The following is a 15,708-nucleotide window of genomic DNA, read 5'->3' on the forward strand; positions in this document are numbered from 1 at the left end:
TACTGGTTGTTTAATGGTCACATGAGAGGGGTTTAACGAATCACAAACAATATGCAATAGTCCAGAACACCAGTGAGACAACTATTGTGGACAGCGGAGTCTCCATTTTTAAAAGATTGCATTTCAGTCCACTTATACTTAAACTAAACATCTGTATTTACAATCATAAAATGAGGACTTTAGCATTTTCAAAACAACCTGCTTTCACGGGTGGAAGATGTCAGAGTAGTGTAAATGCCAGGCGTAACTGTAACAAAACTTCAATCATTCATTTGCTTAGTCCCTTTATTAATCTGATGTCGCCACAGCGGAATGAACCGCCAACTTATCCAGCATATGTTTTACGCCGCGAATTTAACAAAACTTGTGTTCTAAAACAAAAATGTACTAGTGTGAAGAGCAGCTGGAAAACAACACAGAGTTCCTGAGTGAATGAATGCTTTGAACAATTTATTCAATAAGTCACACAACGGCAATCACATATTTGGTTACTTGAACATACACTGCCTGACAAAAGTCTTTTCACCTTTACAAGTTTTAGGAACAAGAAATAATAACTTGACTTCTAGTTGATCATTTGGTATCAGAAGTGGCTTATATGAAAGACAAAGGCCTCTAAATTATGGTTATTTGATCATGCCTTGAATGTTAATTATTTAATTAGGACAGTAAGGTCAGACTTTGCTTAGACAAAAGTCTTGTCACTTAATAGAAATAATGTACAATATAGAATATAAAGTCATGGTGCAGTGAAAAAAAAATTAATATTGTGTGTGACTCCCATGAGCTTGGACGTTCCTGCAGAAAGAAAGCGTTCCTGCAGGATTCCCAGACTTCATCAAGATTATTAGGATTTATCTTCAATGCCTCCTCCTGCCATCTTACTCCAGATATGCTTAATAATGTTTATATTTGGTAAATGGGCTGGCCAATCCTCGAGCACCTTGACCTTCTTTGCTTTCAGGAACTTTGATGTGAAGGCGGAAGCATGAGAAGGAGCGCTATCCTGCTGTGGAATTTTCTCTCTTCTATGGTTTGTAAAGTAATGGGCAACACAAATGTCTAGAAACCTCAGGCTGTTGAAGTTGCCATCCACTCTGCAGATCTCTTGCATGTTCCCATACTGAATGTAACCCCAAACCATGATTTTTCCTTCACCAAACTTGACTGATTTCTGTAATAATCTTAGGTCCTTGTAGACTCCAACAGGTCTTCTGCAGTATTTGTGATGATTGGGATGCAGTTCAACAGATGATTCATCTGGAAAAATTTACTTTCTGCCACTTTACCAAATGATTAACATTAAGTTATTATTTGTTGCTCTTACAACTGGGATAAACGACAATAATTGTGTCAAGTAGTGTATGCTTAAATGTTTAGATTAAGTAATTTATTCACATATTTACTACTAGAGTCTTTCTTATAAACACTCCACGTTCTCGGGAAAACACTATGCAATAGGTTGCTTTAGTTAAATGTCTGCAAAATTAATATTCATAAATGTGAAAGATAAAGATATAATCATATTAAAATAATCTGTTTCAACAAGACGGTTAAGTGAATGATTCAATGACTTAGTCAAGAGAGTTATATATTTACTAGTGGTGGGCCGTTATCGGTGTACTTATTGCGCGATAAAAAATATCGCCATTAATCTATTCTCAAAGTTGGGTTGTGAGCTTAGTCTATTCTACACAAGCTATGATGACTTTCACCTTGATACTTTAGTGAGGATGTAAACCTGACCGGAGAGCCATTTGACAAAACAAAGTGCCCTTCTGAATCAAATGAGCAGGATGCCTGACTTTAACTGCAGGTATTAGACTCAAATAATGAGTAAGGACTGGTGAGAGTGTTATGTAATTTAATAACGCACGGCAAATAAAAAGAAAAAAAAATTTGCATTTCGTGATGTGTGTGTGTGTGTGTGTGTGTGTGTGTGTGTGCAGTCCTTTACTGACAGCCACGTGTGTGGATCTTGTTGGAAAATATGGCAACAAGTCCTACATGAAGGTAATAGTTTGATTGCTGTGTTTAATTCAGGAATGATAGTAATGTGAGCATACTCCATGTCTTAATTTCATTTCTGTTTAGTTCGGTTATGACATTAGTCGGATTAAGGTAATCAAAAATCAATGTTTACATGGTAGATTCTTAATCAGAGTATTGTTTTAATCATATTAAAATCGTATTAAAGTATTGTTGCCCATGAAAACATAATAAATGTTTGACACACCGCCATGGCTCTGTGAACTTGGCTTTGCGAAGCAGCATTTTCTGTATCTACGTACATCAAAAGTAGTATGAAATCGCTGTTTTGAGCTTATGTCGGCCAACAGTTCAAATCTCTTGTTAAACTGAATAAACAATTAGTAAACGCAAGTACATCTTATTGAACATCATTTATTTTCATCACCAATTATCATAGTAGAACAGTTTCTCGAGCAGTTTGTGATGCATTTTGGAAACAGGAGATGAGCCCCTCGTCTGATGCGCCACCTGGCTTGAGAAACTCATTCTCAAAGACTTATTATTTGGGTAGCACACATATTCTGAATGCCTTCGGCAGAAATCAAATGAGCCATTTTAATCTAGATTAATCTAGATTTAAAAAATAATCTATGCCCACCTATTATTTTTACCTATTAAATTATCAGTATGTTTGACAAATGGGCTGCACGGTGGTGCAGTGGGTAGCACGTTCACCTCACAGCAAGAAGGTCGCTGGTACGAGCCTCGGCTGGGTCAATTGACGTTTCTGTGTGGAGTTTGCATGTTCTAGCCGTGTTCGCGTGGGTTTCCTCCGGGTGCTCTGGTTTCCCCCACAAGCCCAAAAACATGTGGTATAGGTGAATTGGGCAGGCTAAACTGTCCGTAGTATACGTGTGTGGAGGAGTGTGTGTGAATGTTTCCAAGTGATGGGTTGCAGCTAGAAGGGCATCTACAGCGTAAAACATATGCTGGATAAGTTGGCGGTTCATTCTGCTGTGGCGACCCCAGATTAATAAAGGGACTAACCGAAAAGAAAATGAATGAATGAACCACTTATTCAATCAGAGTGTTTAAACAAATCAGTTGAGTAAATGATTCAATGATTTGGTCACAGAGAAAAGCTGCATTGTAAATACTCTTTTTAAGAAATTTCTTTGTGACTGCTAAAGATATCTTCTGCATGGTATGAATGTGTACAGTATGATTGTAACACATTACCTGTGTTGTGGAGATTACCAGAGAGGCCTAAATGATTCATTGAGGCAAATTAAGTCTAAAGGAGTCAAATGACAACCTGTTTCACTCAATCACCTTTTTGTTTACTAAATGAAGCAGTGTGTTTGAACATATCGATTGAGTGTATGATTCAATATCTCACTCACAGAGAAAGTCACTTTTTTGGTTACTAAACTGAACTATTCTGCTGCATGAACGATTCACCGATTCATTCTTACAACAAAGTCCATTAACAGGTCACATCTCAGTTTATCTTCATGAATGCTAAAAAGAGGTACCTCTTGGTCTTCACTGTGAACTTCTCACTCAGTTTCTCCAGAGATCGGGCATATTCAGCCTCAATCTCTCCTCGTCTGCGCAGGTACTCGCTCATATCCTGCAGCTGTTGTGTCTTGACCTCCAGCTGCGCGTCTAGGATCTTAAGCTGCTCTGAGAGCTGACCACGCACCTCTAGGCAAAGAAACAGAAGCAAAGAGATCATGTCTAGGTGGTTTTTAGCACAAAAGTGGCATAAACTGAAGACTTTGTATCCCCCCGCACTAGTGTCCCTGGCCTGAGGCTGAGAGCTGATTGGATGAGGGAAGACAGCATCCCTAATCCTGCCTATAAATACATCACAGAGCAGGCCCACATCTCACACATTCCATCCAGAAATGCACATTCTGCTACCACTACCTCATGAAGTGAACATGAGAACAAGGGATCAAGTATTTACCTTTGATTTGAGTCTCATACTCCGCCAGACTCCCCTTTTCCTTTCTCAGTTTTCCATGTGAAGTCATGGTCTCCTCCGCTGGTGTAGAGCTCCTGTTGACTTGTTCAGTCTGAAATGACCAGTCACACACTTTCCTCCTCTTCACAAAAACACTATTTCAATTCCTGTTTCAATGTGTTGGTGTTTTTATTTCACCAAACAAGTTCTACGTCCATTAGAGTGCAGAAAGTAAGGAGGGCGTTGAGTCTGGAGTTCATACTGGGCTACTGAAGAAAACCCTTTTCAGTTATTCAATCTGTGCTCTCAGCAGAAACGGAACAGGGAAGTCTCTGTATGCACGTGTGTATGTTTGTGTGTCCGTGTGTGTGTGTGAACAGGGAGGGAGTTCCAATCCAAGCAATCTGCTGTCAGCACTGAGCTTGTGCATTTAAAGACTCGTTTTCAGAGCAGGGAACGTTGCAGGGGCCTGACGGTTTTCTAGTTCTATTTCCTGAGACGCTGGCTAAATGTGATTGTCCTTGCCTGCAAAAAAAACACACACACAAACAAACACACAGGAAGATAATTTTGGTAAGAGGTGTGACGAAGATAAATGTGCAAGACAGAATCAAACCATAAATGGAACGTGGAAGTAAGTGAGAGAGAGAGGAAGAGAGATGCAAAAAATGTAACTTCAGTATGACGTGTTTTGGGCACTTCCAGAAGACGAAAACGGTTAAGCGAACAGAGCACACCTGCCCACATCCTGTTTGTCTTCTCTGTTGCGTGTTCATGATTCTGAAAGATTGTCGCATGAAGACATCTTGTCAATCCTAAATTGACTATCGACTATTTCACATTGAATATCATGCAGCAACCTAATACTGTAGTTAAATGATTACAAAATACATTTTGGCAGAAGTTTCTACACATTTTGGCAGCTTAAACTAAGTGACAGATGAATTTGCATAATAAATAGAGCCTGACTGGACACACAACCTTTTTAAAAAAACAATAAAGAAACTGTTATTTTGTTATTTTTAGTTACCCCATGCTCAATAATGTTCATTTCTGCTGACTGGGCTGGCCAATCCCAGAGCACCTTGACCTTCTTTGCTTTAATTAAAGCAAGACCTTTTTAGCTCAAATGTGTTGATACCTCAGGCTGTTGATGTTGCCATTCACTCTGCAGATCTCTCACTCGCCCCCAAACTGAATGTAACCCCAAACCATTTTTTTTCCTTCATCAAACTTTCTGTAAAAGTCTTGGGTCCATGTGAGTTCCAGTATGTCTTCTGCAGTATTTGTGATGGTTGGGATGCAACTCAACAGCTGATTCATCAGAAAAATCTACCTTCTGCCACTTCAACAAATGATCAACTAGAAGTCAAGATATTATTAGTTGTCTCACAACTGAGATCAGCGACAAGACTTTTGTCAGGTAGTGTATGCTTAAATGTTCAAGTTGAGTAATTTATTCACATATTTACTACTAGAGTCTTTCTTATAAACACTCCATGTTCCCGGGAAAACATTAAGCAATAGGTGGCTTTAGATAAAATGTCTGCTAAATTATAATTTATAAATGTGAAATAATCAATTATGTGAACAAATATAGAAATAGTCATTTAACTGGCTTCTTAAGAAAATGCTTTGCTTTAACTAGACCAGTGGTTCTCAAAAAATGTTCATTAAGTACCACCTCAGAAAAAAACTGTCTCTCCAAGTACCACCAAAATGAGCAGTATTGAAATACAGTAGCGCAGTAGACCCAGTAAAGCAGCTATAACTCTGCACAGTAAAACAAACGTGACAGATTACCTCAGAAATATAGGCTATATGTCATATATGGCACATTATATACATAATTTTTAATGCATTTTGAAATATATGTAGCATGTACATGACATTTTTCATTCCTCCGCGTACCACTAGAAGGAAGCCCGCGTACCACTAGTGGTACACGTACCACAGTTTGAGAACCACTGAACTAGACGATTAAGTGAATTATTCAATTACTCAAAGAGAGTGCCGATTTACATATTTGCCTACTAAATGAATCGGTATTCATTCATGAATTCTTGGCACTTCTGGCAGACGAAAATGGTTAAGTGAAGAAAGCACACCTGCCCACATCTTGTTTGTCTTCCATGTTGTGTGTACATGGTTCTGAAAGATTGTCGCATGAAGATATCTTATAAATCCACGTAATTTTCACGTTAAATATCATGCGGCAACCCAAGACTGTAGCTAAATGATAGATCTTTTTACAAAATGCATTTTGGCAGAAGTATCTGCACAATTTGGCAGCTTCCACCAAGTAACAGATGAATTTGCATCATAAATAGAGCCTGACTGGACACACAACCTTTTAAAAACACAATAAAGGAACTGTTTTCTTCTTCTTTTGAGTTACTGATACCGCCTATAGTTAGTTGGATCTGTATTATTGTCATTTAGTATCTTCAACGCTGCTTGCAATCCAGTCAGACATCCTGTGACCCAATTTCTGGTCGTGACCCACCAGCTGAGAGCCACTGTTCTGAAGAAGCATGAGTTAATAACTCAAATTAAAGGCCTTAAACACATCAGACAGGGGAAGAGGGGGATTTTTAAGAAGCTCTGACTCTGCAAGCTGTATGACTGGATGTTTGTTGCAGGATGGAAAGCTCAACTGTGCTGGAGTTCCTGTGAGTTGCGCCACTGACAGCCGTTGGTCTTATGAGAGGGTGGAGGGACCTGAGTCATCACGACTCTCGGAGCCCAGACACACACAATCAAACACACAACCTGAGACTGTGAGAGCTGCTCTGGCACTGTGCATTAAGAATTTACGACACCACACATGTACAGTCAGTGGGTGCTTATGCAGAAATGTTTTATGCAATTGCATAGTGTTTTCTATTACAAGGTGACACTAGCTATGTTTCAGTCCACCTCTTTTTATGTGCATTTTGGAATTTTGTGTAATAAATGCTTAATGAAAATGTCAAGATGTACATATATTAAAAAAATGCACATAAACAGTTATAAACATAATTGAGAAGGATAATTTTTTAAATAAAAATGTGTATAAACAATGATGGAAACACATTTACAGAACAAATTCCAGCATATGCATGAAAAAAGTCATGTGATTTTGTTTTAACAGATCATGTGATGATAAAAATGGGCATGATGGGTCGGGGCATTAGAGGACAATCCGGTAGACTGACCATATTGTAAAACATCTAAAATGTTGTTTTGGATATTCTAAAATCCCATGTCCATCATCAGAAATGGTTTGGTATCATTACAGTACCTACCAAAATTGATCTCTCTAACTCATTAGATGGAAACGGTGCTTTTATTGCAAATGTTTTATGCAATATTTTAGTTCTGTACACAAATTTAATTAGCATCTTTGGATGTAGACATAGACTACTGCTCTGACATTCATTATTCAGCTTTTTTGTCATTTTTAAAGATGTGTCAATTTAAAAAGAAAATATATTACCGTAGAAATGTATACAGAAATCTACTGCACAGTCACTACATTTACATTTATGCACCTAGCAGATGTATTTATGCACGGTGACATTATATTGAAGGTACAGCTGAAGTCAGATTTATTAGCCCTCCTGAATTATAAGCCCCCTTGTTTATTTTTTTCCCCAATTTCTGTTTAACGGAAAAAAACTTTTTTTTTTCCAACACATTTCTAAACATAATAGTTTTAATAACTTATTTTTAATAACTGAATTATTTTATCTTTGCCATGATGACTGTAAATTATATTTTACTAGAATTTTTTCAAGCTACTTCTATACAGCTTAAAGTAAAATTTAAAGGTTTAACTAGGTTAATTAAGTTAACTAGGCAGGTTAGGGTAATAAGGCAAGTTATTGTATAACAATGGTTTGTTCTGTAGACTATCGAAAAAAAAAAACTATAGCTTAAAGGGGCTAATAATTTGACCTTAAAGTGGTGTTTAAAAAATTAAAAACTGCTTTTATTCTAGCTGAAATAAAACAAATAAGACTTTCCCCAGAAGAAAACATATTAGCAGACATACTGTGAAAATTTTCTTGCTCTGTTGAACATCATTTGGGAAATATTTAAACTGTATATATTTAATTAGTTCTTGCTTTGCCTTGGAATCAAACCCACAACACGTGTATTGTCAGTAGGGCTGGCCGATTAATCGAAATCGACATTCAGAACCTATAATCAATAAAAAATTTTCCAGGACAATTTTTTTCATTTGCTTTGCCTACATGTCACATGAGCCCACTCTGGTAAAGGCTGTGGCTGAGTTCTACTTCTGCGGATACTTTGCAGCCACATCTGACCTCTGGTCAAGTAGGACAATGCACTCATTTTTGAGCCTTATTTTGCTCTACATTAACGATGATTGGAAGCTGCGCCAGAGATGCCTTTTGACATCATAGAAACCTTGTCAGTGAACTATGAGGGCAAAATTTTTTTTATAAATCAATCAAATAATCGTTCATTAAATCGTAAACGAGTTAAAATGTTGAATTAATCAAGATTTTGACTTTAGGTTAAATCGCCCTGTCCCACTTGTCAGTGCCATGCTCTATTATATCTACATACAGAAAGACAGAAAGCAACAGAAAGGCATTTTACATACTTTTGCCAAGCATTCACATGGATAATAATTATAATGACAATTTGTCTATGTATTTAAATATGTTAGTTTAGGTCAGAGACTCAATGATGTAAGCCAGATCAGTCTGACAGAAAACCATGGTTGGTTCTTACATACAACAATTTTTATTTTCTTTAAATAAACTTATTTTATTTAATTTAAATATTTTAAATTAATATTTCAAACTTTTTAATTGCTTACTTTAAATGTCTAATAACGCCATGGTTCTAAATATCTGTTATATCTCAAGATCACATGACCTTCAAGTACTTTATTTACAATAATTCACATACTATGATACACAATTACTTAATTATTATGTTAAAAAAATAAATATTTACCAAAGACATATCTATAATACATTATGAAGCCTAATATTGTATAAGAGTGGCATGATGGCGCAATAGGCAGCGCTGTCACCTCACAACAAGAAGTTTGTTGGTTCACGCCCCGGTTGGGTCAGTTGGAATTTGTGTAGTGTTTGCATGTTCTCCCAGTGTTTGCGTGTATTTCCTCCAGGTGCTCCGGTTTTCCCCCACAAGTCCAAATACATGCTCTACAGGTGAATTTGGTACGCTAAATTGCGTGTAGTGTGTGTTTGTATGTCCTGGTACTCCAGATTGGGATTTGAGCGTTGGGCTAACGAACCCAACTTGTAAAAATTAGATGTTACGAAACACCAACACGGTGCGGCTAAATATCAACTTCAATATAAACAACCCAGGGAGTCAGTCAGTTATATTGTCAATAAAAATAAGAATAGAATTGCAGTAGACTGTAAACATTGGTTTTCCTAAATGTTAAAAAACAAACTATTTACAAAAAACAAAACCTGAATTTCAGCCATTCTACTTTACATTTTTTTTTAAGTCAATTATTATAACTGCAATTATTTTCTAGTAAAAAAAAAAGTGCAACAGTAACTTCGTTTACTGAAAGCCATGTGTTCAGCCCTGAGGTCTGCATGGACTAAGCACAAAGCTTTCCGGGCAACAATGGCATAACAAATATTGTTGCATAATTCCAATGATTTAAACGTTACTTTGAGGCAACACATTTTCTTGTCGACAGATTCCAGGCAAAGAGCACATCATCACCACACTCCCAGTCATTGAGCGGTCATGACGGTCTGCACTTCACTTCCTCCATCTCCACGGCTAGAGGTCAAAAGCCCGAGCCAGCCAATCAGAACTCAGCAGAGACTTCATTATGATAATGCTATTATTGATTCGCATGAGTTGAATCGGATTTGTGCACAATGGGCTAGAATTCTATTGCATTAGTGTGTGCCAGCACTGCTGCATCATGTCAGTGCTTTTATTTTTTTAAATATATACACGCTTGGCAGTGCTTTCTTCATTCTGCATAAAAGATCAAAGCATTTTAAGGAAAAACCTGCTATTTCAGACCAAAAACAAATGCTATGTGACCAAAAACACAGTGTCCAGTCAGCTAACTGCACAGTCGATTTAGCAATTATCAAAATCCGCATAATGGAGGCGCATTCATTTCATTTTTATATAGACTGCCAGTATATCAGCCACACATAAGCACATAAGCAAGCTGATATATTGATCCAGCAGTGGAATGCCTGTGTGAAACCACTCCGGTGTCCTGTTTAAACTTGATCTGTCTGCTGTATTGAGTTCAGATACTGAGAGGAATTGGAGATCCATGGGATCAATCCTGTTTTACGCTCCCGGTGGAGGCTGGGAAGAAGCTGAGCTGTGGTCTTATCTCTCAGAGCAGAGGACCAGAGGGACCCCTAACACACACACATACACGTTTAGCCACCGCCGCTGAGATCACGCTTCTCTCATTGCCATGGAGTGTTTCTCCCCCCGCACAAACAAAGGCACAAACATTAAAGGCTGAATGTGATGCATCACTAGATGTTTATTTAAAAGGAGAGCCCAGCCAAATATGAAAGTTCAAGTCCTTTTACTCGGCTTCATGCAAATTCCAAACATTTATGACTCTTTTTATTTTTTTCAGAGGAACACAAAAGAAAACACAGAAATTAGGCAAATGTCTAAGATGTGTGTTTGTTGCAAATGGTAAGCACATCAGTGGTACTGTTCAGTAAATAATGACTTCAACTTTGATCTTATCTTCACACAAAGCTATTGGACTGATTTCAAATCTTCTTTACAGCTTGTACGCATAAAAAAAGCACTGCTAAACATGCTGATAAAAGTCTTTTATTGTATTCCAAGGACAAAAACTAGGTTTTGGGAAATGCTAATGAGTTGGAGTGACAACAAAACTATATTTTACATATAAATCTCTTCAAATTTCATAAAGCTATAAGCACTGCACTTTAAAAATGGCTATGATTGAAAAACGGTAAAACTTAAAACTTTAAAATGATATAGTAAAAATCTGTTTTACCAAACTGGTTAATAATAAGTTTCTTTGATATTTACAGTAAATAACTACAAGCACTTTTTGTTTTTTGCAGACATTAGTAAAGTATTCTCATTAGTGGTGTAACATCACAAATGTCATGGTTCAGATCATACAGTTCACGGTTCAGACCTTTTTTTGAATCAGCAAAAAAGGGAGAAGACAAATCGTCACCTTAGAATTATAAGGTTTCATCTGACATTTTTGTCAAATTTTAGTTATTTACATATTATTAGTAATTGACAACTTATTTACATTATGTGATTTTTTTTTATAAGCTGTTTACATTTTAAGATTTTTTTTTATTTGAAAGAAAAAAAACAGTTTATCTACAAAGTCGAACTCTAGCTTGGCTCTATAAAGTTCTTTCTGTGAGCCAATCAGCATTTTTTAAATGCACGCACGAGGACCAATCAGGATCAGCTTTCTTTGTCATTTCGCCGGACTGCTCCATTGACAGTGGGAAAGACCAGAAAGACAACATCACACAAAATCAGAGTCGACTAAATAATGCCGCACCACACAAAATTGAGAAGCAACCTGAAACTTTTTTTTTACATTAAGATTAAATGTTAAATTTTACATTGTGGAAAAAAACTGTTATTTAAAAAAGTCATATATTAAATGTAAAATATTTTTATTTGTGTACTGTATATATAGTCAGTCAAACATTTTTCAGTGTTTAATAAACTCTTATGCTCATTGTTTTCTTTTAATGTCATTAAATTTGATAGTGAGCCATGAAAGGCAAATACTTAATTTAACTCATGGGACATATAACTCAATAAATATAATTCAATAATTTATATATCATTTAATAAATATTACCCTATTAATTACATAAAAGTAACAGCTGCACTATACAATATTAAATATTTAGCACAGCCTTGTATGCTTAATTTAAACAAGAAAAAAATATTCATCCTAAAACATTAAATAAATGTTACAGAAAGCAAAAGTTTACTTTGCAACATATTGTTACAACACCAGTTTATATATATGGTTGCTTTTATCATTTCAAAAATACAATAAAAATTTATTATTATATTATACTGTATTATTATAAAAAAAATAAAAAATAATCAATGTTTTTTTTAGATAGCTGTGCTATTGGGTTAAAACCAAAGACTGTAAAAATAAAAATGATCCCTGTGATGATAAAAATAGAATATTCATAGAAATAACTTCAATGTAAATCCCTTTGAAAGATTGCACAGCCAATAAATCACGCCAAAAAAAAAAAACAGTTTTAGTTACTATAACTTAAAAAAAGCATTTCTTCGACTTTGTTGTCTTCATGATGTTTTAAGTAATTAAGGCTTCATGATGTTTTAGGTTTGTTTTATGTAATTAATTTATTAATTTTCTTGTCTGCTTAGTCCCTTTATTAATCTGGGGTCACCACAGCGGAATGAACCGCCAACTTATCCAGCACGCTTTTACTCAGCGGATGCCCTTCCAGCCGCAACCCATCTCTGGGAAAAGTTTTATGTAATATATATTGAAATTATTCATTCATTTGTTTAACTCAAAGTTATTTGATTCTGCAACCACAAACTCTGAATATCATCTACTCAAAGTCGTGCAAAACCATGTTATATTATAATTTGCAACAAAGTCATACTATAAAATGAAACAAAAAATGGAAACATACTAATTACACAACAGTAAACCACAACATTACTACTAACAAAGCAGCACAGAAACTCATGTGATGTGACCACAGATAATGGCTACCACATCCGTGGCACTGTTAGCCCTCACGCTCACGATTGCTCATTTTTATAGAAAGCTTTAGACAAGGCTGTCCACAAACCTTTTTAATGTTAATGATATGTTAATTTTCCACAAAAAATAATGAGATCACAAATGCACCAATCTGCAATAAAGTTAGCCAAATTCTGGGCACGCATTATGGACTATGATGAAGTGCATTTTTGCAAAGGCAATTAGCTTGAGACTAATCATTTAATTAAGATATGCCTTGCTCTGACGGCTGCCCATAGGGATGAAACATCACAAATGAGATCTTTGTAGCATCTCAGTGATTTCTGCTAGTCAGCAATGTGATTAAGTCTCCTGCTTCTCAAAATTGTTTTCCCCTGAGGTATGGCTACAGTAATCTCACTTAGAGTTTCAGAAGAGAGATCTCATCTGTGTCTCAGCTAATACACATTACATTCTGATTTAGGTAAAGATGACTACTATCCTCACGAAGGCTGCATTTACTTGACTAAAAAGTCAACAAACAGCGTTATTATTATAATTATGAAATTATTTCGGTTTTAAAACATTTGAAATTTTTGTTTATTTCTGTGATTAAGCTGAATTATCTTTGATGAAGCTGAAACATGTCTCTTTTTTAGAAATTTTACAAAGAAATAGGCTCATTTTTTGCAGAAGTACTATTAGCTTTGCTTAGCTTAGCTTAGCATAGTTCTTTGAATTGGATTAGACCACTAGAATCTCGATCAAAATTTTTTAAAAATATTTAGATTACTTTTTTATTTAAAGCCTGACTTTTCTATCGCTACACTGTGTACTAAGACAAAAGCAAAATGAAAAGAATTATATTATCATTCCCGTGTTTGCGTGGGTTTCCTCCGGGTACCGGTTTCCCCACAAGTCAAAAGACATGCGGTATAGGTGAGTTAGGTAAGCTAAATGTGCGTGAATGAGTGTGTATGGATGTTTCCCAGTGCTGGGTTGCAGCTGGAAAGGCATGCGCTACATAAAATATATGTTGGATAAGTTAGCGGTTCATTCCACTGTGGCGAACCCAGATTAATAAAAGGACTAAGCCAAAAAGAAAATGATGAATATTATACTGGTGTAAAAATCAAGGAATTTTGCTGCCATATAATGGCTGAGCAGGCACAGTGATTTTATGCAGCATCATTACCTTGTCACCTAGATGGGGATTATTTTTAGTTGCTGCGTAATATATTATTCCTGCTGCAGCCATAGAATAAAAGTATAATTCCTAGCCATATTAGCATAAAAAAGCACACTAAATTTGGTCATTTTGAGCTAATGGTATAATCTGATGATCTATTCTAAGCTAATCTAAATGTTCTCCCACTGGACCTAGAGATTGCTGGACGGATACAAAAGTGGTAAAACATAACTGTTTAACTCTAGGTGACTTGTAAAATGAGTCTATTTAAAAAAGGTGCAGTGTTCCTTTAAAGCAGGGGTCACCAAACTTGTTTCTGGAGGGTCGGTGTCCTGCAGATTTTAGCTTTAACCCTAATCAAACACAAATGAACAAGCTAATCAAGCTCTTACTTTGTATACTTGAAACATCCAGGCAGGTGTGTTGAGGCAAGTTGGAGATAAACCCTGCAAGGACACCGGCCCTCCAGGACCAGGATTGGTGAACCCTGCTTTAAAGCTTCGATAAAATTCAAGTGAAATCAAAGCATGTGTGACAAAAACAGGACTAAAGAAGCTTGTTTTATTAGCGTTAAAGGCTGTTTTCTGATAAGTTTACCTCAGCTTGTAAGGACCCCCAAACTACAATGTCTCTGGTTTGGGTGGGTTTGGCTCTGAGGCCCTACCTATTTGTCACAAAAAAATTTTGTTTTTGTTTTGCTGTTCAGCTTATTAAGGTCAAATATTTGTACCAGATCAAATTGAAAGCAACATTGTTTGACACTTGCGAGGCTTCCATCATAATTTTAAGTAAATCATTAATTAATTCCTAAAGAGGCATATGGGCATTAGGTGCTTTTCCATCACATTATTATAGCATCTGATTAGTATTGGTAACCTAGTAACCAACAGTAAACAAGGCAAGCATACTAAATTACAGAGGTACTCAAGCAGAAATAGGGACAGTTCATCCAAAAAGAATATGAAGAGTTCATATGTAAAAACCTTTAAATTCCATCTGAAATGTTCTCCTAAAATGAGTGTTTATCTTAGCCTCCTATGTTTATGTTCAGTTATTTAACTTTATATATAAAAAAATAACTTATTCGTCACTATAAAAGTAAAATTACTGAGCCCACACAGTCTAAGAAAAACGCTTATTTTAGAAGAAATTTCCATCTAAACTCTTCATATTTATTTACCCTCAAGTGGTTTCAAACCTTTATGGGATTATTTATTCTCGAGAACACGAAGGCCCAGTTTCACAAACAGGGCTTAGGTTAAGCCAGGACTAGGCCTTATTTAAATCAGGCTATTTAAGACACATTTATAAAAATGGCCTTAGAAAAATATTACTGGTGTGCACCTGGAGACAAAAAAATGACACTGACATATTTTAAGACATCTCTTATTTGAGTTATTTTGAGTTGAGAAAGCTCAAGCATGCAATTTAATCTTGACTAGCCTGAAACCTTGTTTGTGAAACCGGGGGTAAAAGAGATATTTTGTGCCTTCCATATGATGACTATGTGAAAGTAAACAATACTATGGGGGTCAACGGTTACAGGTTTTTTCCAGCTTACTTCAAACTATCTTCCTTTGTGTTCATCAGAAAAAGAAAACTCAAACAGTTTGGAACAAGTGAAAGGAAATGAAATTACAGCATTTCTTTTTTAGGATGAACTATCACTTTAAATCATTAAACCAATAAATCGTTAGTCAAAATTTAAACTTGCTCATACTGACAAAAAAAACTCCAACGCAATATTTGAAGAACTCTGTAATCTACCATGGAGCCTCTTTTGATTGTTGCTCCAAAATAGTCATTTTCATTAGCAAAATGCTAAATATGTCA

General features: G+C 36.0%; 1 protein-coding gene across 6 annotated transcripts in view; it reads right to left on the reverse strand.

Moving 5' to 3' along the window:
* The window catches only part of arhgap4b (Rho GTPase activating protein 4b), a 73,228-nt gene that overhangs the window by 50,426 nt on the left and 7,094 nt on the right, over positions 1-15,708 (reverse strand). For all 6 annotated transcript variants that reach the window (XR_015523429.1, XR_015523428.1, XM_087306939.1 and 3 more), the window contains exons 2-3: positions 3,944-4,465; positions 3,507-3,678 (exon numbers count right to left, since the gene is read on the reverse strand). Coding sequence is in view for 4 of the 6 variants with exons in the window: in XM_087306939.1 (XP_087163065.1) it covers positions 3,507-3,678; positions 3,944-4,010 (239 nt within the window). In the remaining 2 variants the exon portion in view is untranslated. The remainder of the gene's footprint in view (positions 1-3,506; positions 3,679-3,943; positions 4,466-15,708) is intronic.

This window comes from Danio rerio, chromosome 23 (assembly GCF_052040795.2).
Source record: "Danio rerio strain M-AB ecotype USA chromosome 23, GRCz13ab, whole genome shotgun sequence".
Lineage (NCBI taxonomy): Eukaryota > Metazoa > Chordata > Actinopteri > Cypriniformes > Danionidae > Danio > Danio rerio.